This window comes from Heliconius melpomene, chromosome 10 (assembly GCF_056956725.1).
Source record: "Heliconius melpomene rosina isolate 202511_hmr_F chromosome 10, ASM5695672v1, whole genome shotgun sequence".
NCBI lineage: Eukaryota > Metazoa > Arthropoda > Insecta > Lepidoptera > Nymphalidae > Heliconius > Heliconius melpomene.
The window spans coordinates 5,808,954-5,830,492 of NC_140398.1; the positions used below are offsets into that span (position 1 = coordinate 5,808,954).

At 33.2% G+C, this 21,539-nt stretch overlaps 4 protein-coding genes across 6 annotated transcripts in view; 3 read left to right on the forward strand and 1 right to left on the reverse strand.

Moving 5' to 3' along the window:
- ssp3 (SCAPER domain-containing protein short spindle 3) overlaps positions 1-10,272 on the reverse strand; it is a 52,893-nt gene extending 42,621 nt beyond the window's left edge. The window contains exons 1-7 of the mRNA XM_085190798.1: positions 9,892-10,272; positions 5,837-5,991; positions 2,906-5,734; positions 2,281-2,452; positions 2,022-2,097; positions 479-581; positions 249-338 (exon numbers count right to left, since the gene is read on the reverse strand). Coding sequence (XP_085046924.1) covers positions 249-338; positions 479-581; positions 2,022-2,097; positions 2,281-2,452; positions 2,906-5,734; positions 5,837-5,991; positions 9,892-9,976 — 3,510 coding nt within the window. The 5' untranslated portion in view covers positions 9,977-10,272. The remainder of the gene's footprint in view (positions 1-248; positions 339-478; positions 582-2,021; positions 2,098-2,280; positions 2,453-2,905; positions 5,735-5,836; positions 5,992-9,891) is intronic.
- A 624-nt stretch (positions 10,273-10,896) lies between these two features.
- Positions 10,897-14,372, forward strand: RpS11 (ribosomal protein S11). 3 transcript variants are annotated; one of them, XM_085190830.1, is made up of 4 exons: positions 10,897-11,033; positions 11,804-11,920; positions 13,140-13,345; positions 14,229-14,372. In XM_085190830.1, the coding sequence occupies exons 1-4, from the start codon at positions 11,022-11,024 to the stop codon at positions 14,350-14,352; spliced, it is 459 nt and encodes a 152-aa protein (XP_085046956.1). In that variant the 5' UTR covers positions 10,897-11,021; the 3' UTR covers positions 14,353-14,372. The 3 variants fall into 3 exon arrangements, with proteins under 3 accessions (XP_085046956.1, XP_085046954.1, XP_085046953.1); XM_085190828.1 differs by lacking the exon at positions 11,804-11,920 and adding an exon at positions 11,629-11,757 and having other exon boundaries at positions 10,958-11,033; XM_085190827.1 differs by lacking the exons at positions 10,897-11,033; positions 11,804-11,920 and adding exons at positions 11,167-11,202; positions 11,629-11,757.
- A 1,480-nt stretch (positions 14,373-15,852) lies between these two features.
- On the forward strand, positions 15,853-19,283 carry galla-1 (cytosolic iron-sulfur assembly component galla-1). The gene is made up of 3 exons (XM_085190826.1): positions 15,853-16,065; positions 16,151-16,414; positions 18,413-19,283. Exons 1-3 carry the CDS (start codon positions 15,927-15,929, stop codon positions 18,508-18,510), a joined length of 501 nt encoding a protein of 166 aa, XP_085046952.1. The 5' UTR covers positions 15,853-15,926; the 3' UTR covers positions 18,511-19,283.
- On the forward strand, positions 18,565-21,498 carry LOC146535304 (autophagy-related protein 13 homolog). Its single transcript, XM_085190818.1, has one exon. It carries the CDS (start codon positions 18,565-18,567, stop codon positions 19,816-19,818), a length of 1,254 nt encoding a protein of 417 aa, XP_085046944.1. The 3' UTR covers positions 19,819-21,498.
- The last annotated feature ends 41 nt before the right edge of the window (positions 21,499-21,539 follow it).

The following is a 21,539-nucleotide window of genomic DNA, read 5'->3' on the forward strand; positions in this document are numbered from 1 at the left end:
ATGTTAAAAATCGAATTATCTTAGAGGAAAAAAAATAAAACGCCATGTTATTTATTTATTGACAAATTAGTCTTTGTATTTAATCAAATCAGTAAAAGTAAAAATTTTCTTTTTTTATCTATCTTATTTTATTTTTTATCTATCTAATTCAAGTCCCGTTATGTTAAAATTTTTATTCGTTTTCTTTTCTTTTATATTTTTCTATCTTTAGTGTGAAATTTTAAAAAATATAAAAATATATAACTAACTTTTAAATGTTGATCGCGATTTTCAGCCGCCTTCTGTAAACGCCTCTCCATTCTCATTCTTTTCTCTTCTATCAGTTGATTCTTTGCAACCTATTAATAAAAGAGATTAATAAAAGAAATTATTTATTAATATTCAATTTTACTCAAGCCACTGGCGAGAGTAGAAGTGTTTATAGTCTGTCCTTTGCCAGTCAATACTAACTTTACAAATGACATTACTATATTATTACCTTAACTTCTTCCACTCTGGCCAACAGCTGGTGTATTTTCTTAGCTCGCTCTGTTTGATATTCGATTCTTTGACGTTCAGCGCGAGCTTGTTTTGCTTGGAGCCTGAAATTTAGAGAAAGTTATATACACTCGGTATTTTTGGTATTTCAATATATGTATATACTAGTGGACCCGGACGCGGCTACGCCTGCTTAAACTATAAGAATATTTATTAACTATATTTTCAGTTTTCAATAGAATTAGTAAGAAAATATAAGCTTAAATAATCAAAAATAATAATAAGTAGAAACATATTATTAGAAAAAATATCTGAGAAATTGAAAACCAACATAAGAAGTAAAAATACCATAAGAAGTAAAAATAACCCGTACCTAAAAACTACCTAAAAGGATATTTTTTGCCAGCAACATCAAATAAAATAAGAAGAGAACCAAAGTGTATTTTAAATTAATTATAAACAGCAAATAAAGTTCGAAAATGTAATAAAACCATCAACGTCATCTGCCCGTTCGCGTCGGTCATACTCATACTATGCCGCCCGAAGGCTAGGTCATTTCGAATCAGTGACATCTCCTTAATTATTTATTAGAATGTTATACAGTATACTATAATTTCAATAGATAAAATGCTATAATGTTTATTTTCATAAGGATGAATATCTAAATGTCGCGGTAACGGTTGCGTAGCGACGCGACGGTTGTTATTAACATGGCAGAATAAATTGCATGTCAAATTAAAAAGTACTTTAAAATATATTAATTTATATGTGTAATGTAATGTTATATAGCCTATAGCACTTCTGAAGAATGCAGCTTTCATACAAAACAAAAACAATGTAAGTCGGACCAGTAGATCCAGAGATCTTAGCGTTCAAACAAACAAACAAACAAACAAACAAACAAACAAACAAACAAACAAACAAACAAACAAACAAACTCTTCCGCTTTATTATATTAGTATAGATTTTTTCTTCAAATCAGAATAAATAAATCAGCTTCACGCTGTATCCCGCACACAGCCGGGTAGGCAGAGACACTACATTCCCCACTTTCTGCCGAATTCTGGAGGCATTACGTGTTGAGTGGCAGAACTCAAAGCTGCGCTTTGCCTCGACATCAGAGCGAAGAAATGGAAATATAAACGTAAATAAATATTTCACTTCCTCGAGTGGAGATCGAACCCACAACAGTCGCGTTACAGTCACACCCTTGTGCCGCTGCGCCACGACGTCGTTTTTTTTTCTTTATTTGTATAAATAATAAATAAATGTTAAGATAATATGACTTTTAAAAACACAAACAAATGTATGAATGCATATACTTAACAGTATATGATTTAACGATATTTTAGTAAATTTTACAATCATGACCTAATAAGTCCAGATGACCTTTTTAAAAAAGTAAAAAAAATAAACTTAGAGGAAGAATTTTTGTATGTTTTCATATATATCATAACACTATGTTCAGAATGGGTAGAATGAATAATGAAAATGCGAAGAAAAGAAAAGAAAAAAAAGAAGAAAATTTTTATAAAATCTCTTACCGCCGCAAAGCGTCTTGCAGGCTCCCCCGTCGTTTTATGCCTTGTGACAATTTTGCATGTAATTGTTGAGCGCGACCTGAAATGCAAATTACTGTCTTTATAATAGAGAAAATTTCATTATTTGTAAGTAAATAAAAAAAGTACATTGACTTTTTATAATGGATATAAGATCTCTCTTAAATATTTTATCACAAAATAATACATTTAAAATGAAAACGAAATCAAGAATGCACAAAAAACAACAAAAGCTATGACGTACCAGGATCTCTAGCAACCAGAGCCTCCAAAACAACCAAAGTGTCCACTCTCTCCGCCCACGACATGCCCGCCAGTGCCGTCTCATACTGGTCCTCTAGAGACGCGGCTAAAGTGCCTAATGTCTCCGTCTGGCACACCACTGGTGGTTCTTCAGAGAGGATCTCTGCATCTGTCTGTGGAGAAAATGCAGTGTTAAGATATTCTGCTAAAAGTCTTTTTTATAATGTAGTATACGTTTTTGACGTAATATAACACCACGCTTTGTCTTACGAGAGCGAGGAATCGAAAATAATTTAATGAATTTCTCACATCACTCTCACAAATGGATTACACGCATAAGATTCTCAAAAAAATGGTACTATCTTTTTCGTCTTCTATTGGAGAATGTCGTAACTATTCCAATATCATCAATTTTCAACAATTCAAAAATAACAATTGTATTAAATGGTTGAGAATTTAAATCTTAAATCTGAATTTAATATGAGAATTAAATTCAATTCATTTAAATTTGTACAAATATTAAATCAATACAAAAATGTCCAATGACTAACACAAACTTAAAAAATTGCTCACAAAATGTGTATTATATTTAATATAAATTATTTTCATACAAAAATCTATCTTACCTCTGTATCATCAGTTTCAGTGTCGATATCTATGTCAGACACTTGTTGCAGCTCCAGTATCTGTCTGTTTAATAGATCTTCTTCCTCGCAGAGCTTCCTTTGATCCACTTCGCACTGAAAATCTAGGGCCAAACTGATTTTGCGTTCGTTTTCCTCGATTTCCGACGTCATAGCTGCTATTTCAGACATTTCGGAGGGATCAGCCGCTTTCAATATCTCATTTTGATCTGAAATTTGGTCATCGTCGTCCAAATATTTGAAAGTGGATTTGAATTCAGCTTTCCATTTGTCAAAGTCGAAAGCCTCTTCTGTACTCTCTTGAGATCGAGCTAACGCTGACGTTAAACTTTCTAGGGAAGAATGCAAGCGATTTTTGGTTAACTCATTTTCATCATGTTTTTGAGTATCTTTTACTTTTTCCACTCGTTTTGTCAGCACTTTGCTTCGAGAAGATTTCGTTCTTAATCCAGTCACATCAGACTTCTGCCTTATCATGGATGGGTCTTTAGGTTTATCTTCAGATTTTGGTTTTGCTTCAACTTTCACAACTTTGTCAGGTTTAACTGTTTTCTCAGGGCTTTTCACTTCGGCATTCTGTTTTTCCTCAAGCTGAGGTTGTTCTGATTTAGCGCGGTCTTTGTCTACTTTGTTTGGTTCACCGATTTCTTTGGTTTCCTGTTTAGGAGATTCCAACATGTTCAAAGTTGGGAGACTTGTAGTGGCCGATGGTTGGTGAAATCTATTCGCCCAAAGAGATTTTGTATGCTTTTTAGACTCACGGCTCAATCTCCTGGATTTAACTGTGCGCCACCCTTCATTGTCATGCTTGTTATCAAGATTGAGCACCTCAATAGAATTGGCAATATCTTGAAGTAAATGATTTTCTGGCACGACTGTCTTCAAGCTTTCGCATGATTCTATTCGCGACATATCAATTTGAGTCACCACTGTCTCTGAACTGCTGTAGTCTTTACAATCTTTATTTCTCTCTAAACTTGAATCTACCATTTCCTTTTTATCAACTTTTTTGTCAATTTTCAATGAAGTAGGTCTAGGTGGTCGCTTTTTAAGGACTTCTTTAGAAGAACTCTGTTTAGTATCGCCTGATGCTACTTGTGTGTTCCTTATAGGACGTTTTGGTAAAGCTCCTTTATGGGTTGATGGAGATTGAGTAGTGTCAAACAGACTAGTACGTCCAGTTGTCAAATTGAATGGATAACTGCATTTATTTGATAGATTTTTTTTCTGAAACGATCTCTGTGTTCTTGGCACCGTTGTAGATCTTATTTCCATAGCTGTAGAACTACGAGATAATCTTGTAGGTGTCTTCACTTCGCTCTTATTTGTGATGGTTAGAGGCCTCGCTGGTGGTTTAGCAGCTGCTTGGGAATATGCGGGTTTAGTGTTTTGTTTTATATCAGTTAACGATTTACAATCTGTCTTTTTAGCATCACGCTCTTTCTTTGATTCATCTTTGTCATTTGAAGGATCTCTTACATCTTCTTTGATATCTTTATGGAGTTTATTTTTTTCTGTAAATAGATTTTGAATGTCTTCTTTTACTTCATTTTCACTCTTTATAGCTTCTCCTATGTTTTGCTGCTTTTCATTGACTGGTATAGTTTTATCAATATAATCAGCTTCCGCAGTGATTTTGCTTTCACGTATAAGATTGTTGTTATCAACACATTCAATATTATAATTTGTATGTGATGTCTCAACTGCAACATTAATTTTTCCGTCATTGTTGTTTGTAATTAATTTGGAATTCTCCGAAATTGACAAATTTGAGTTTTCTATTATCATCGTTTCTAAAATACTATTCATATTGCTCATTTCTGAAGAATCTTCTTTATCCGATATTTCAGTATCATTTTCTTTTGCAATTTTATCCACATCTATTTTTGGTGAACTTTCACTAGATATATCAGCGAAGTTATCTTCAGATTTGGTCGGAGATTCACTTAAAAAATTATCCTTTTCTTCGCATACTACTTCTTTCTTCTCATTTTCATTTTCAATGTCTTGGTTTATCATATTTTCGTTTTTGGCTTGATTCGTGGTGAGTTGTTTCTCTAAAAAATCATTTTCCATAGCATCTAGCTGCGCAATCGTAGCTTTAGCCTGGCTAGAAACATCAACAATATTTTTAGAACAGTTTGAGCCTATTTTGGCATGTTTAGGAGATTTTATCTTAACTTGTTTTGGCCGAGCATTTTGGCATTCCTTAGCAGTACCTAGTTCTATCGATACAGGCTTCACATCTTTTGAGACTGAATCTTTGAAATCTGCTTTAGGCAATTCCGTTGTCACTTCATCAGATGTTTCTTTCACATTCTTTTCCTTTATATCGGATAATCTAGAAGATTCTTTAGCAATCTTAGGCTCTGGTTTGGTTGTTATTTTAGAAGCAACAATTTTATTGCTAAAGAACTCTACAGTCGCCTTTGGACTGGAACTGGGATGAGATGATATCCTTGGACTTATTGTGCCACTTCCTGGACTTGCTTTACCAGTAAGATTTGGACTATTTTTCCCACTGGGCGTATTATGTCCTGATAGACAAGGGCTATTTTTACCAGATACGGACGGTGAACTTTTAACAGAATAGGTACGTCGTGACTCTGGCCTCACGAAATCAGTCTTACGAATCTCCCAAGCAAGGCTCTGTGGCCTCTGTGGTGGGGGTGTATTATCATATTCCCATTTCAGTCTAAACCACTCTCCTAAAGCTTTAAAATCACGCGTGTAGTTCTCTAACACTAATATGACTTCTTGGCACTCGCTTAAATTTTCGTGGGCTTCTACGGTGTTGTAAATCTCACCTACCTATAATATATTAATATTTTTCATTAAGTTACCAATGTATTTGTATATTCAAACACAAATTATAGCACTTATAAGGTTAATATATTACAAACTACAACTCACAGCTCGTTGCAAATCACCGAACAGCAGAGCCCAATAACGAGCTCGCAACTCGGATCGTTTATCGCGACCAGCTGAAGCTGACCTCAGGCGAGACGCCCGAGGTACGACACGACGGGCGGGTGGCAAGGCGCGGGGTGGTTTACGAGACACTCGAGCTTGAAAAAGAATATTAAGTTATATAACTTTTATATACTTACTTAAAGATTAAGAGGCTGCCGTGGCGCAGCGGCACAAGGGAGTTACTGTAACGTGACGATTGTAGGTTCTATCCCTTTCTTCGCTCTGGTATCGAGGCAAAGCACGGCGTTGAGTTTCTTAGCTGAGAGAATTCGGCAGAAATTGGGGAACGGAGTGTCTTAACACTGGGTTCCCTCTGCCTACACTACTATATGCGGAAAACAGCGTGAAGCTAAAGTAAAAACATAGTAACCGAAAGTAAAAACAAAAGACAGGGTCCCTGTCACAAAATAATAAAACCGATACCTCATATCATAGCAAATAACCTACCCTATTAACTATCTACATAACAACATTGAGGCCGACATAAACTTTGATATTATACATAAACTTGGAACTATTAGAGTTATAAAGATCAGAAATAGAAACGTGGACGACAGACAATCAATAAATATGCTGCAATCGAACACACGTTGGTTTCACAACGTTAAATATTTCAAACCTATTGATTCATATTTCATTGATTCCAAAAGATTTCAAATCGTATTATTAAAAAAATATATTGTCATCGATTTTTTTATTACATTTAGCAAACAAAAATGCCATTTCATCCTTAAATTACCACTACCACTATAACTGCACCAAGTCAGCCTCAATAAACTATATATACATATTTTTGTAATCTCTTCTCTATATATAGCGGCCCCCAGCGGCTTCGCCCGCTTGAACTACATGATTATTCATTTAGTAAACAGAATTAACAGTGAAATGTGTTGATGTCAATGAATAATTTAATTAACTTGTTCAGAAACAGCCTTAAATGTTAAATTATTGATTTGGTAAGAATTTATAATATTCTTTGTAAAATAACTGTAATAATTGCATATTACAAAAAATACCCAAATTTAACCGAATAATCCAATATCGAAATCAAATCCAAAATAATTAATCGAATGAATGAATCGAAAATATTTAATTGAGAACTTCTTCCTCATTTAGAAAGTCGGTTATAATACAGATTTATTACAAACAAATATAGATTTATAATAAGTATAAGTATAGGTATGGATTGCTATATATTCGCAGGCAAACTCATACCTAGAGTTTATTCAAATGACTACAACTTTTTTTTAATGAACCGATTTTGATGAAACAAACTTTAGATGTTAAGCTGGGTTAAAACAAAGAAATTGGTGAATGTTTTACATAAATCGGCTCAGTACTTTCAGAGATTAGCGTGACAATACATACAGACAAACAGACAGTGTAAATATAAGAGACCAAAATCAAACAAATAAAATAACATGAATAAAAACACAAAGAAATACAATAAATGTCCATTTTTTCCTTTTTTTTACCATTTTAAACAGTATTCTAAAAACTGAGTACATAACAACAAAATGTTAATTTAGCAGGTTTACGCTATAAGCTGACAATATATTTTTTTTAACTGATAATAAAAATTTCAGAAAAAAATGTTTATTACCAGTTTACGCAGAATATAGTTCCAAGACACTCCATTCCCAAGTCTCTGCCTCAATTTAGGACATTATGTGTTGCATGGTTGAATGGTTTTCATGAAGATGGTCCATGGTTGCATGCATGAAGAACGGAAAAGCGGTGGGACCTGACGACATTCCGATCAAAGCGTGGAAATCGTTGGGCTCTCTTGGTGTGCTCATGCTTACTGACCTTTTTAACCATATCTTGAACACTGGTAAGATGCCGCATCAGTGGCGGCTTAGCTTCATTACCCCTATTTACAAAGGAAGGGGCAGTGTTCAAGATTGTGGTAGTTATAGGGGCATTAAGCTTATGAGTCATACCATGAAGCTCTTCGAGCGCATGATCGACCTCAGGCTCCGCCGAGAGTGTACTATCTCTAAGTCTCAATATGGATTTCAGCCAGGATCGGGCACCATGGACGCCATTTTCGCCCTCAGAACTTTGATGGAGGCATACAGGGAAAAAAGGAGAGCTCTGCATGTGGCCTTTTTAGATCTGCAGAAGGCCTTTGACTGTGTGCCTCGTCAGTGTATCTGGTGGGCATTGCGATCCAAAGGGATCCCTGAGGCCTATATTGAGATTATCAGAGACATGTACCACGATTCCGCTTCTATGGTTAGGACTGCTGTTGGCGACACTAGACCCTTCTCGATTACAGTAGGGGTTCACCAGGGCTCGGCTCTTAGTCCGTTCTTATTCAATGTAGTGCTCGATATTGTCTCGGCTCACATCCAGGACCAGCCTCCATGGCTGATGATATATGCCGACGACATAGCACTCATTGCCGAGAACCGACTGACGCTGGAGCGTAAAGTGAACCTCTGGAAGGGTACGCTTAAAAACGGCGGTCTTAAACTAAATGTGTCGAAGACAGAGTACATGGCCTGCGGAAGCCGGGACTCGAGCACCATCCTTATAGGTCCTGAGCCAGCCGTTAAGTCGGAGAAGTTCAGGTACCTTGGATCCGTTATGCACGAGTCTGGAGGCATCGATCACAATGTCCAAGGGCGGATAAGCGCTGCCTGGGCCAAATGGCGGGAGGTCACTGGTGTGGTCTGCGACCGCAGAATACCGCCTAAGCTCAAGGGGCTGATATACAAGAGCATCATCCGACCGGTTCTTTTATACGGCAGCGAATGCTGGCCGGCATTATCTCGGCACACTCAGGAGCTTCACGTCACGGAAATGAAGATGCTGAGGTGGATGTGCGGCGTAACGCGGTCTGACCGCACACAACATTCGAGGTAGTCTTGGGGTCCGTGACGTAGCGGATAAGCTCCAAGAGCGTCGTCTGAGATGGTTTGGCCACGTTACGCGCCGGCCTAAGAACTATGTCGGATGCAAGTGCCTTGCTATATCAGTTCCTGGAGTGAGACCTCCTGGACGCCCAAGGAAGCGCTGGCTGGATGTCGTGATGCAGGACATGAGAGCCAATGGTCTAACCACCGAGGACGCAAAAGACCGTGCAAAGTGGAGTAGGTTGAGTAGGAGGGCAGACCCTGGCAATAGCCGGGATTAATGCCAGGAGGAAGAAGAAGAAGGTTGAACTCAACACTTTGTCTTTTTACCAGAACAAGGAAAATGGCACAATCGCCTCTCTTTATCATTATACAAAAGTCATCATTCATTCAACCACAAAATCCATTTTACATTATACAAAAAAAACTCAGAAGATGTACTGTTATTTTTCAGCTCTTTCTGTATCCTGTATAGAAGGATATGCAAAAGGAAACAAGTGTCAAGACACTCCATTCTTCACTTTCAGTCTTAATTCAATGCATTGAAACCTGGTTAAGTAGATTTAATATTTCTCATATTTAGCTTAAAACCAGTAAATTTCAAATAAATTACATAATTCTAAAAACAGTTTTATTATAAACTTCACCATACAGAAACATAACTAGGGCCCTTATCCATGCATTATATGAGGGAATACCCATGTTATATGAAGGACTGAAATCTTGTAATATGAGAATGTGTTACAAGATTACCTTATATTAACACAGTATTATAAAGGGAATTACTGTACCACACTTTATTTCACCAGAGTAGCAATGAAAAAAATCCATTGCCACAAATGGGAATTAAACTCACAATCTTTGTGATTTAGGCATTATTTATGCAGTTGTTTGTTTTATAAGTACCCTCTGACAAATAAATTTGATTCTTTTTAAAATATGTAATACAATTATATAGAACAGATACAATTCATTCAAAAGAAAATAACAATGTTAAGTATACTAGTAGTTAGTATATTATAAACATATTAAAAATCCTTTTCTTTGCCACTATTATTTGTATTGCATATACTTACGCCCACGGTTAACAGCACCTTAGATATAAAATTGTATTGAAAGATTTTATATATTTACCTGGCGTATCCACGGCGACATGGAAAGCAACCAGGTTTCTCGCCTCCCTGCCTTCCTCTTGTACCAGCTGCCTTACTTCTTCCATACTATCAACCAATTTTTTTTCTGGTTAACGAAAAACAAATGGTAAAACAGAACACATCGCTCCAACAAAAATGTTTGAGCGGAACACTATTTAATTATAAAAACTAAATAAAGTATAATAAAAAAGAAATAATACATAAAAACAACTCTATAAACACAAATGTATCGCTCAAAAGTGAATTATTGGAACGTTAAATATTTTCATAACAATTCGCACTTTGACAAGTTGATTTTTTTATCAACCTGATCAGTTTCACGTAATGGTTTTTAGTTTAAGCGGGTAGTGAAATAAACAAATTAAATTATGAGATATTCATTTGTGCTTGTAAATAATTTGATATCCTTGTAGCATTTAATTAGTCATTATGTCACTAAGAATGACGAAAATGCTAAGTGATGAAATTGTTGATGTTTTAATTTATAATTTATAATTGGCCAAATTCTGGAGGCATAGTGTTGAGTGACGGAACTTAACGCTATGCTTGTTAGTAATAAAAAAAAATAAAAAAAATAAATCTGTATTGTTTTTTAAGAATATTTATAAATAATAATTATGTGAGGATACGGCACCATGACTGCGCCGCGCATGGTACAAGCATGCGATTGTAAACGCGACAGGTTGTGGGTTCGATTCCCACTCGAGGAAATGGAATATTTAAGATTTATTTTTCTTCGCTCTGGTAACGAGGCTACACACGGCGTTGAGTTCTACCACTCAACACCATGTATTCAGAATTCGGCAGAAAGTGGAGTACGGAAATGTCTTAATGGGAACTGAATGTCTTAACACTAGTTTCACGAGTTCCCTGTGACTATCCTGCTATGCGCGAGATACAGTGTGAAGCTAAACATTTATATATCTTGTATAAAAATATGTCTTATATTTTGATATTGTATCAATTTATTTATATCGATTTATCTAAAAAAGTCGATTCGTAAACATAAGCAAAATTAGTATATATTTATCATAAAGTTATCTATGCCATTCCTCTAAGTCTAGACCAAAGATATTGTGTCTGTAATATTTCTTTTCATTGTCAAGCAAAATGGCGGATCAGGTATGTGCCGAATTTAAAGATAAAAATATGTGTTTTCAGTTAAATTTGCTTTAGTTTTTATCATTATTTGTTCATAAAAATCTTGCAAATGTACTATCAAATTTAGTTTTAGTGATTGTGCTTTGAAATTTACTCAAAATGTGTTTGTATGTATCCACGTGGGGTTCTGGTACAGTATCTTTAACTTTATGATTTTATTCTTTTTCATTTAAAATTTTACGTTGATATAAGTATTTCTCTATACTACTATTTATAATACAAACATAATGTGATTCACATTAATTTAAAATCGCTAGCAGGTTACCTTGCATAGGTTAGTTTTATTCATAGCAGTCAGGTTCAAGATGTCAGGGTATGTAATTTTAGAAATGCATAAAATCCTTTTTAAAAGTAGCATTATTATAATTTATTATAGAACTTTCATTTGACAATCAATATTTCTATTTTTGTTTTAAAACGTCCACTAAACATCAACGCCGTAGTGTTTTAATTAGGTACAACTTTATTTTTGGTTTAACTACTTATAATTTTCATTATTAATGTAATTGCGTAGTTTAGTTTAGTCTAGATATCTAATAACACTTGCCAATTCCAGACCGAACGTTCATTCCAAAAACAACCCACTGTCTTCTTGAATCGTAAGAAAGGCATTGGTGTGAAAAGGAGCCGTAAGCCACTAAGATATCACAAAGATGTTGGGCTTGGTTTCAAAACACCGCGAGAGGTAAACGCATGGTGTGATTCTAATTGTGTGCAATCTTTTTGTTTAGACCGAGAAAGCGTTTCAGAAACAGGCTACGGTGTTCCTCAACCGCAAGGGCGGATTGAAGAAGAGGGATATGCGACATCATAAAAATGTCGGATTAGGTTTCAAGACACCAAGAGAGGTTTGAATTTGATGATTACATATAGGTGGCAAGGGGCTTCGTCGTCGCTAACTACTACAGAAACAGAGTAGAGTAGATAACTTTACTATTACTAAAAAAAGGTTAAAAAATGTCTGTCTTGACATAAAGACTATTAAATTTCATTAGTATAACACTTGGTTATAAAGTTAACTGCTCCATCTGTTTAGGTGCTGGTTCATTATTCATAAAGGCTCAATATATATAAGCTAATGTATTATTGTTAATTACAAAATGATTATTGCAAAAAAATATTTATATCTAAGTAAATATTTTGTCAAATTATCATTTCACTGCTAAAGGTAAGTTTGCCTGCTATATTCCACAATTTATATACAAAATGCATGTTTATATGAACATAAGCTTAAAAATAATTGATAATATGATTATAAGTGCTTTTCGATGCTAAGGTGGAGGTATTAACACTGGAAAAGCTATGCAAAATTATATCTTATATGAATAAGCTATATGATTTTATATTTTGCTGTGAACAGTTATATAATGTGCTATCAAATATACAATAAAAGCATAAAATCATTGATTATTCTATATAAAAATGTGTTTATAAAACATTTTTGCTAAAGTACTGTATGTATGTGTCATAAATGTAATTGAAAATGATGATATACACACGACGGTCTTCTGATTACTATATGAAGAAGACAGTGTTTCTAAACCCTTTTCTGATATTTTGTTTAATAAATTATATTTGAACTAAAATAAATATGCTTACCATACAAAATTAACTTATTTTCTGAACATGCATATTGAAATTATAATAAAAAAGAATTAAGTATGTAACTACTAGTTTTAAAATTGCACTTTTCTTACCTTTGTCTTGGTTTAGATTTAATTCTTATTTATTCCAAATTGTTCATATTAAATTATCAATGTTATTTTGTTTGTTTTGCTATTTCCGCATATGGCAGGGTAGGCATAGGGAACCTAATATTAATACTTTCTGTCCCCCACACATTACTCTTATTTCCAAGACATTGATTGTTAAGTAGCGTAAGATCGCGTTTTGTCTTGTTACCTGCTCTAAGAAATGACGGCCTCCTGATTTCAATATACATGTAATACAGAACTTCAAATAAAATAGTTCAAATACAATTTTTCAAACATCTGCTAAAACTACCATCATAAAAACCTATAATACTATGAAATGTTTATAAAACGCAATGTAATAACTAAATTCCAGGCAATCGAAGGCACTTATATTGACAAGAAGTGCCCTTTTACCGGCAATGTGTCGATCAGAGGCCGCATTCTCACTGGTGTCGTACAAAAGATGAAAATGCAACGCACCATTGTCATCAGACGTGATTACTTGCATTATCTACCTAAATATAACAGATTTGAGAAGCGTCATAGGAATATGTCAGTCCATCTGTCACCTTGCTTTAGGTAAGGAATTTTTATTATAGTATACCAGCGACCAAAACATTGATTTGTAACTTGAACTTATTATTATAGCATATCCAAATTATACGAAATCTTTACATAAATTGTATCCTATGTGATATTCTGATATTTAAACTATTTCAATGTAGAATTTTATTTAAATCCATTCAATAGTTTTTGCATTAAAGTGCAAACCAACATTTATCCTCACAAACTTTAACATTTATTACATTGGAAAGAATAATTTATAATTAAATAATAGGATAGTATACTAGCTTTTACCTCAAGACTTACCTGCATGGTCAAATAGAAATAAGTGACTTGTGTCCATAATATAAATAATATAGCCTACCTCAATAATTGGATTATTCAACACAAAGAAGTTTTCAAATTGAACCAATAGTTCCTGATCAGTATTGAATCAAGAAAACTAACTAGTAATATTAGTATAGTTAAATCTATTAATAAATGTAGTTCTGTTAATTATATTGATTCAAAGCTATGTTCAATAGTTTTTATTAGGCAATTTTATGTGTTTCAAACATGTTATATGTACTTTCAATAATAACAAATGTCATTTAAACATGGATATATTTTAAATATATGATAATTTTTTAGTATTGTGTTACATTTTTATGTATGATAATACTTTTTAATTTTTTTTTATAAATCTATCAACTATATTCTCTAATACAAAAAAATATACTAAATTTGATATGTCAACTTGAATGTAAGCTTGTCTAAGTGATGATACTCACACGACGGTCTTCCGAATACCAATTGACGAAAGACGTGTTCTAACCCAACATCTGATGATCTGAATTTACCTATTTATAAGTAATATTTATATAAAAATGTAGACTTAAAGTTACTTTCGTTATTTCAGGGACGTGGAACAAGGAGACATTGTGACAATCGGTGAATGCAGGCCGCTGTCCAAAACAGTAAGATTCAATGTACTGAAAGTCTCCAAGGGCAAGGGATCAAAGAAATCGTTCAAAAAATTCTAAATAAAATTACTTAATAAGTACTTATTGTTTAATTTTTTTTGTTGGGTGTGTTCAATTTACATTGTTAAGGAGTGAAGGGAGGAATGAGTAGTTTTATGTTCATGAATATTAAATTCATCAAGTGATTGCAAGTCCTAAGTTAAGAATATGTTAAGCTTTATGTAGAAATGTTACTATAGGAAATTTACTAAATGTTACTATATAAATATGATTTGATTCCTAAAAAGAAAACCTTTCTAATTATTTTGCTACAAGATTATCTCTTAAAGAGACATGCTTATAATTTTACTAGCGGACGCGCGCAGCTTCGCTTGCGTATTTAGGGGTGAATTCTAATAACCCATGAAACATGTGTTCGATGAAATATTTTTAAGAGTCTAATTATCAAATTTTATAAAAATCGGTGGCGATTTAAGAATTTTTCAATATAAACTTTCAACCCCTTATTTTCACCTTTAGGGGGAGAATTCTAGAAAACGATGAAACACGTATTCAACTAAATACTTTTAAAAATCTAAATTTCAAATTTTATAAACATCGGTGCCGGTTTAAATTTTTTTCCATACAAACTTTCAACCCCTATTTCACCCCTTTAGGGTTAAAATTTTTCAAAATCCCTTCTTAGTGGATGTCCAGATTACGAAAGTAAACATCTGTTCAAATTTTACATTTCTACGCACAGCGGTTTCGGCTGTGCGTGCGTCTTACCTCAGTCAGTGAGGACAAGTCCTTTTATATATATAGATTAGTACCGTGGCCAATTGAATGTTTAATTTGTTAAGGTGAAGTTATGTGACAAGACGTCCCGTTTTTCGCTTGTCTCCGGTGTCCAAAGGTGACATCGTCACGTAAATGCGAAAAACGGAATATCTTTTTAGCATTGGCACGTAAATTTGGGAAAGCACCGAAAAATCAAACCAAAAGCATACCAAGATACACACTATAGTATTTAAAATATTATGAACAATAGAGAATTATCTAAAAATAATGATATCTGAAATGGCAATATCGTATTTTCCTTTATTAGTCGGTAAGTAAAGTTTAGAAGTCAGAAGTATTTTTTTTATAACAAAGTCGATTACAATATCAAATTATTTAATCAACCGCAACAATTACAACTCACATCAGTTAGCATCACTATAAAATTAATGGCTGACATTAGTAAAACATCGAGTTATAATAATCGATATACGATAAACATCGATATGTCCAAAAGTATCAGGCAATGCGATGTTAATTTTGTTAAAAAATCTTTCAAAAATCACACGAGTGTTAAAGTGGAGAGTTTTATTTTTAATTAGGAAATGCACGCAAAAAAATAATAATTCTATAGATATCAAATTCGCAATCAGTGAAATCTAGTATAATTTAAACTAAAAAGTATATTACGTTATTTTATTGTCAAGATATGAAATGGATAAGTTATTGGAGGCAAAACATCGATGTTTTCAAGCAAATATCGATGACGATTAAGCATATGATATCGATATCAGCACATCGATCATCCCCAACATCCCTAGACGACAAATATGTCCGCCTTATAAACTTGCACGTAACATTGTATCAAAGGCGATATGATATCGTTCTTCTCGAAGCTTTCTTTGAAGAATACAGAAAAGCCTGTCAACGGGACGCCCGCGTATATGGACAAGAGCGCTACATTACAGGAGCTAGGTTACAAAGACGACAATGACTTGAGAGAAACAATATACGGTTTGTTTTGAACTTTTTTCCAAAGCAACAAAAAATTTAAAGTGTTTTTGTTTGACGTGATATTAACAGTGTGGTGGTATTTTAGACTTTTTGCGGACTATCCGGGATCCGGAGAAGCCTAGTACTTTGGAAGATCTCAAGGTAGTGTATGAGGAAGGGATTTTCGTTAAGGAACCCACAGCTGACAAAGTCCCTGTGTTGAGAGTTGAGTACAATCCCACTGTGCCTCATTGTTCCTTGGCAACGTTGATTGGTCTCTGTATAAGGATCAAAATACAGAGATCCATACACCATCCTGTTAAACTGGATATTTATATAAAGAAAGGAGCCCACACTACAGAAGATGAAAGTAAGTATTATGTTTTTGTTTATATCTGTTATTTTTCTTTATTTGGTGAACATATTGCTTTCATTTTTATAAAATTTTATCTACAATCTGGTTAGTAAAGCAAACTTAGATATGGCATTGATATGATAAGAGTTAATAGTAACATGATTTTACATTGAACTTATTCATGTGCATATACAGTCAAACAAGTTGCATTTAATTAACTAAATCACCTTAAACAATAAATGGCTTAATTAGCATAAAGTAATGAAAATTTGTAATTAAGTAAATTATTCCAGTTTCTGCTTTAATAATTGCTGAAATATGGATAAGTCTCTTTAGTGACACTGATTGAGGGTAAAATATATTTTTATTACCTTGCTCTGGAAACAAGACAAAGTGGGGTGTTGAGTTCACCTAACAATCAATATCTCAAAAATTGGTCAGTATGTGGGGGAACATTGTATTTTAAAGTAAGGTTCCTTTTGCCATCCCTGCTATATGTGGTACACAGCATTAGGCTACCAAAAATGATCCCATAATTGAATTATAATTTTTTTCACATATCTTACATTTTCAAACAACAGTTTTCTTTATGTTATTTATGTAAATCTTAAATTACCCTTCACTATGATTTTATAGTGCTTAGGCTGAATTTATGGGTCAACACAAGGGTGTGACTGTAATGCGATGTGAAATATTTATTTATGTTTATCTTTCCATTTCTTCTCTCTCTGATGTCGAGGGGAAGCGCAGCATTGAGTTCTGCCCCTCAACACGCAATGCCTCCAGAATTCGGCAGAAAGTGGGAAACGGACTGTCCTAACACTAGGATCCCTCAGCCTACCCTGGTGTGTGTGGAGTACAGTGTGAAGCTGATTTAAATATTTTTGTTTATCATCCTGCAATATGAAATGATTTTAATTAAATGTCAAGTGTTATTAAAATATTAAATATTTTGTAATAGGGTTATCATTATTTATGTAAATATGTTATCTATTTTATATTTAACTTGCAATGCAATGAAATGTAATCTTTCTCTTTAATACAAGTGTTATATACATAATTAGCTTGAAAATCTTATACTTATTTACTTATTCCACATATATTTTGTTTTTTTTTTAGTTTCATGCTTGATCTCGTACATAGCAGGGTAAGGCAGCAGGAATATAGAAACCTAGTATTAAAGTACTCTGGTCGTATCGAGTTCACTTCCCATTTCATTTCTTCCTTCTGGTAATGAAGCAACATGCAGCGTTAAGTTCTGCAACTCAACATTCTATAAAGTAGTAATAATGATAATTATTTATTGCCAATTTTTTTTGTATAACAATAATTGTTTAAGACAATAATAACTCCAATAGTATAAAACTGTGTCACAGTTATCAATGTCTTAAGACTGGGTACCTTCTGCTTATCCTGCTATGTGCAGGGTACAGAGTGAAGTTAAAAAATATATAAGATTTTTTCATATAATGTACCTACAACTTACAAGTGACTTTATCAAGGTATTGATACAGAGCACATCTTGTATCTAAAAATAGAACTTGAATGTCTGCTTGCAGTTATACAATCACTTTCTTACATATCATATGCATAAGAATAATATTATATTGTTAACATATTTTTGTAGACCTTATTGTTGTTTTAACTACGTAGTGCTTGCACTTTCTCAGAATTGCGAAAATATATTACTATAATCAAACTGTTTGTAAATGCAGTATAACAAAAGAATTATAGTTGGTATGCGGGCAAAGCCGCGTTTTAACAGCCCAAGTGTTCTTAGATAGGTGACGTTAAAAAATAATAATCATTGCGGTTGTGGGACGCCTTTGGACTTAGTGAAAAAAAAAATGTTTAGTTTCAAATACCACAATATGGGTATCAAATTCAAGAGCTCAATGTGAGGTTTTCAAAAGATATATCATGATTATCATTGCCATAATGAATGACAACAAGATAAGTGAAAAATAAAAAAATATTTTTCTATATTTTAATGGTTTTTCTCGATTGTTTCAGTTAACAAGCAAATCAACGACAAGGAGAGGATTGCTGCAGCAATGGAGAACCCGAATTTAAGGAACCTCGTGGAAACTTGTATCGCCGACGAAGGATAACTCAAATAATAGTAGAACTAGTTAAAAGTAGTTTTTATTCATATTCCATTTACGATGGCGCCGGACGCAGCCTTCTCTAATATAAGCGACAAACATGAGTTTACAAAGTTCACCAAGTTCCTCGCCTACAAAGGTGTTCAGGTCATCGTTGAATCCAGGAAAGGTGTTAAAATAGAACCCAATACGAAATTACAAACATCCGACTCAGATTGGTTTAATTTACAAATACCTGATTCTCCAGAGGTCAATCAAGCCACCAAAAATGCATTACCATCGGACAGGATTTTAGAAACTATTAAATCTCAGCTACACGTAGAAATATCAGTTCAAACTGAGGACGGAGATGAGATGGTCCTCGAACTTTGGACTTTAGCACTAGATGACACTCAATTTGACACATCTTTAAAAGCGATGAACACAGTATATTTCAGAATGGGTATACTTTTGAAGTCGTTGATAACAGTAACAAGAATAACTCCAGCATATCACTTGTCAAGAAAGCAAAGGACAGAATCGTTTACGATATTCTATAGAGTATACAACGGCGAAGCTAAAGTAAAAGCTTTAGGTGACTCTGTTAAAAAAGTTCAAGCAGGTATACTAAAAACACCTCTTGGTGGACTATGTTTCACAGTTTCCTACCGAACCAATTTTTCCATTTCTCCGAATCGGTCTGAAACTAATAAGACTTTATTATTAAAAAGTGATCACTTCGAATTAAGTCCAAAGCATGTGATTTTTGAGTCCAAAAAGAAGAAAGAAAAAGAACAAAAGCCATATACTCCTATAGATTTAAACAAACCACTTCGATTAGCCGCGTTTGTGGACGAATCCATTATTCTGAAAGTTGTGAAAGAATTCTTTGACAGAATGCCCGTACCTATTTGCAGAGCTCCTCCCAGAGCGCCGTCACCCCAAGAGGTGACTCTGGTACTTGACTGCAAAAGTACGCAAGATTTAGACTTGAGTACGATATCAAAGAGTCCCACAATATCTTCGGAATCACCACCCAAAAAATTTCCAGGATTTCGAAGCGAGACCGAGCCGCCACTAAAACTATTACACTTTCCGTTTGCTGATGATCATCCTATACGAGAATTGGCTGAGTTTTATAAGGATTTCTTCAACGCGCCCCATTTGAAGTTAACAGAAGAATATCCAGGGGAAACGAAGAGTCAGGAAAATATTGATTCAGAGGATAGAATAGATGACCTTTCCAAAGATCTAGCTTTACATGAAAGCTCGGTTTTGGAGTTTGATGAACTTTTGGCCGACATGTGTAGGTCGGCCGAGTGGAGTGGGAACTAATGTTATGGTGTTGGAAGACTGAAATGTACTGGTTATTGAATAAATCATATATTTATTAGTTAATATTGTATTTGATTATTAATTTTTTGTAGTTAATGCCAAGTTATATGAACTTTTTATGCGAATTGCTTTATTAAAAATATACATATGTCAATAGAATGCCTCTTCTTACCCAGCTATACACGGGATATAGCGTGAAACTAAGATAAAAGGAAAAACATCTAGCTTGGTGTTAACTATAATTCCTTTGATGCACATATTTCATTATGGGTACCTGAATTTTGAATATCACTATATTATATATAATAATAATAATCATCTGCTAATTAGAAATCATTAAAAAGTAATTATATAGTCTATAGTTTAGAGTTTGTTCATTCCCTATTATTAATGTTGTCTTTTTTTTTCAATAGTGTTTTGAAATTTGATTGACAAATATTTAGATGATGATAAGATGAGATGTATAAAATTATTTTTTCTTTCCTTAGTGTGATTAAAAAAAGCTTTAAAAAAGTCAAAAGATCAAGACATTAAAAATAAATAAAAAAGAGATGCTATTAACATAAATAAGTTGTTACAAGCATTAATTGATATTGAGATATACTGTTATAAATTGTAATGTCACTAATTAGAAAATAATTTTTTTTAGAACATAATGACAGATAAAGAAAAACAAGAGTGAACTTAATCTAGGATCTAGAATTGACTTTGATATATTTTACTGAATTTAATCATATATTAATGAATTTCTTTATTTGATAAAAACGTCATCATTGTATCAAATTAGCCATGTGATGTGTGATTAAGTTAAATATGCCAAAATATGTAATTCACTGCATATTTTAAATTCTTACAATCAAATGTTTAATAAAAAAATCTTTATAGATTTTACGTACATATTTTGGTTATTTAATATTATTTACTATACTTATTTACTCATAGTTATTATTTACTATACTTGCCTAAAGTAATATATGTGTGATATAATATTAAGTCCTTTTTATGTTTAGTAATAGTATATTTTAGTGTTAATTTAATTAACTTGAACAGAATTTATCATTTGATTGGTAACTGCAGTAAAATTATGAATAAAATAGACTGCATATATAGTGAATGCATAGTGTATATTTGTGCTCTTATTTCCTTTTCTTTAATGTATATTTGATATTGTTTCCTCAAAATGCAATCTAAATACATCTACATGTAATTATTACTACACATAATTATACATACATGTATAGCTAAAATGAAATGATCTCCAATCTTTACATAAAAGTTGGGTAAAACGATGTAAAAACATATAAATCGTACATTTTAATAATTTGGTGTCTTATGTGTTTTACAAATTTGCTTTTTTATACATCCATTTTAAAACATTAAGCATTATAGTCTCTATCAAACAATAATTAGGTTAATCCCAATAATGTTATTTGCCTTTATGTTACATGATGATGATGATTTAAAAACTTAATGACTACACCTTCAAATGACCATTCATATGCAATCATTCCGAACTATTGCTATATAATATTTTAATTACATATGTTACAAAAGTTTTCCTAAATAATTGTTTTTTTGATATCTTGAATATGTGTCATGTTATTAGATTTAGAATGATTATTTCTCATATTATATTTACCTTTATGCACGTATACTTTTAAATAAATTTTATGGTATGTATGTTTTGTTTAATTACCTACTGTATTATACAACAGCAACTT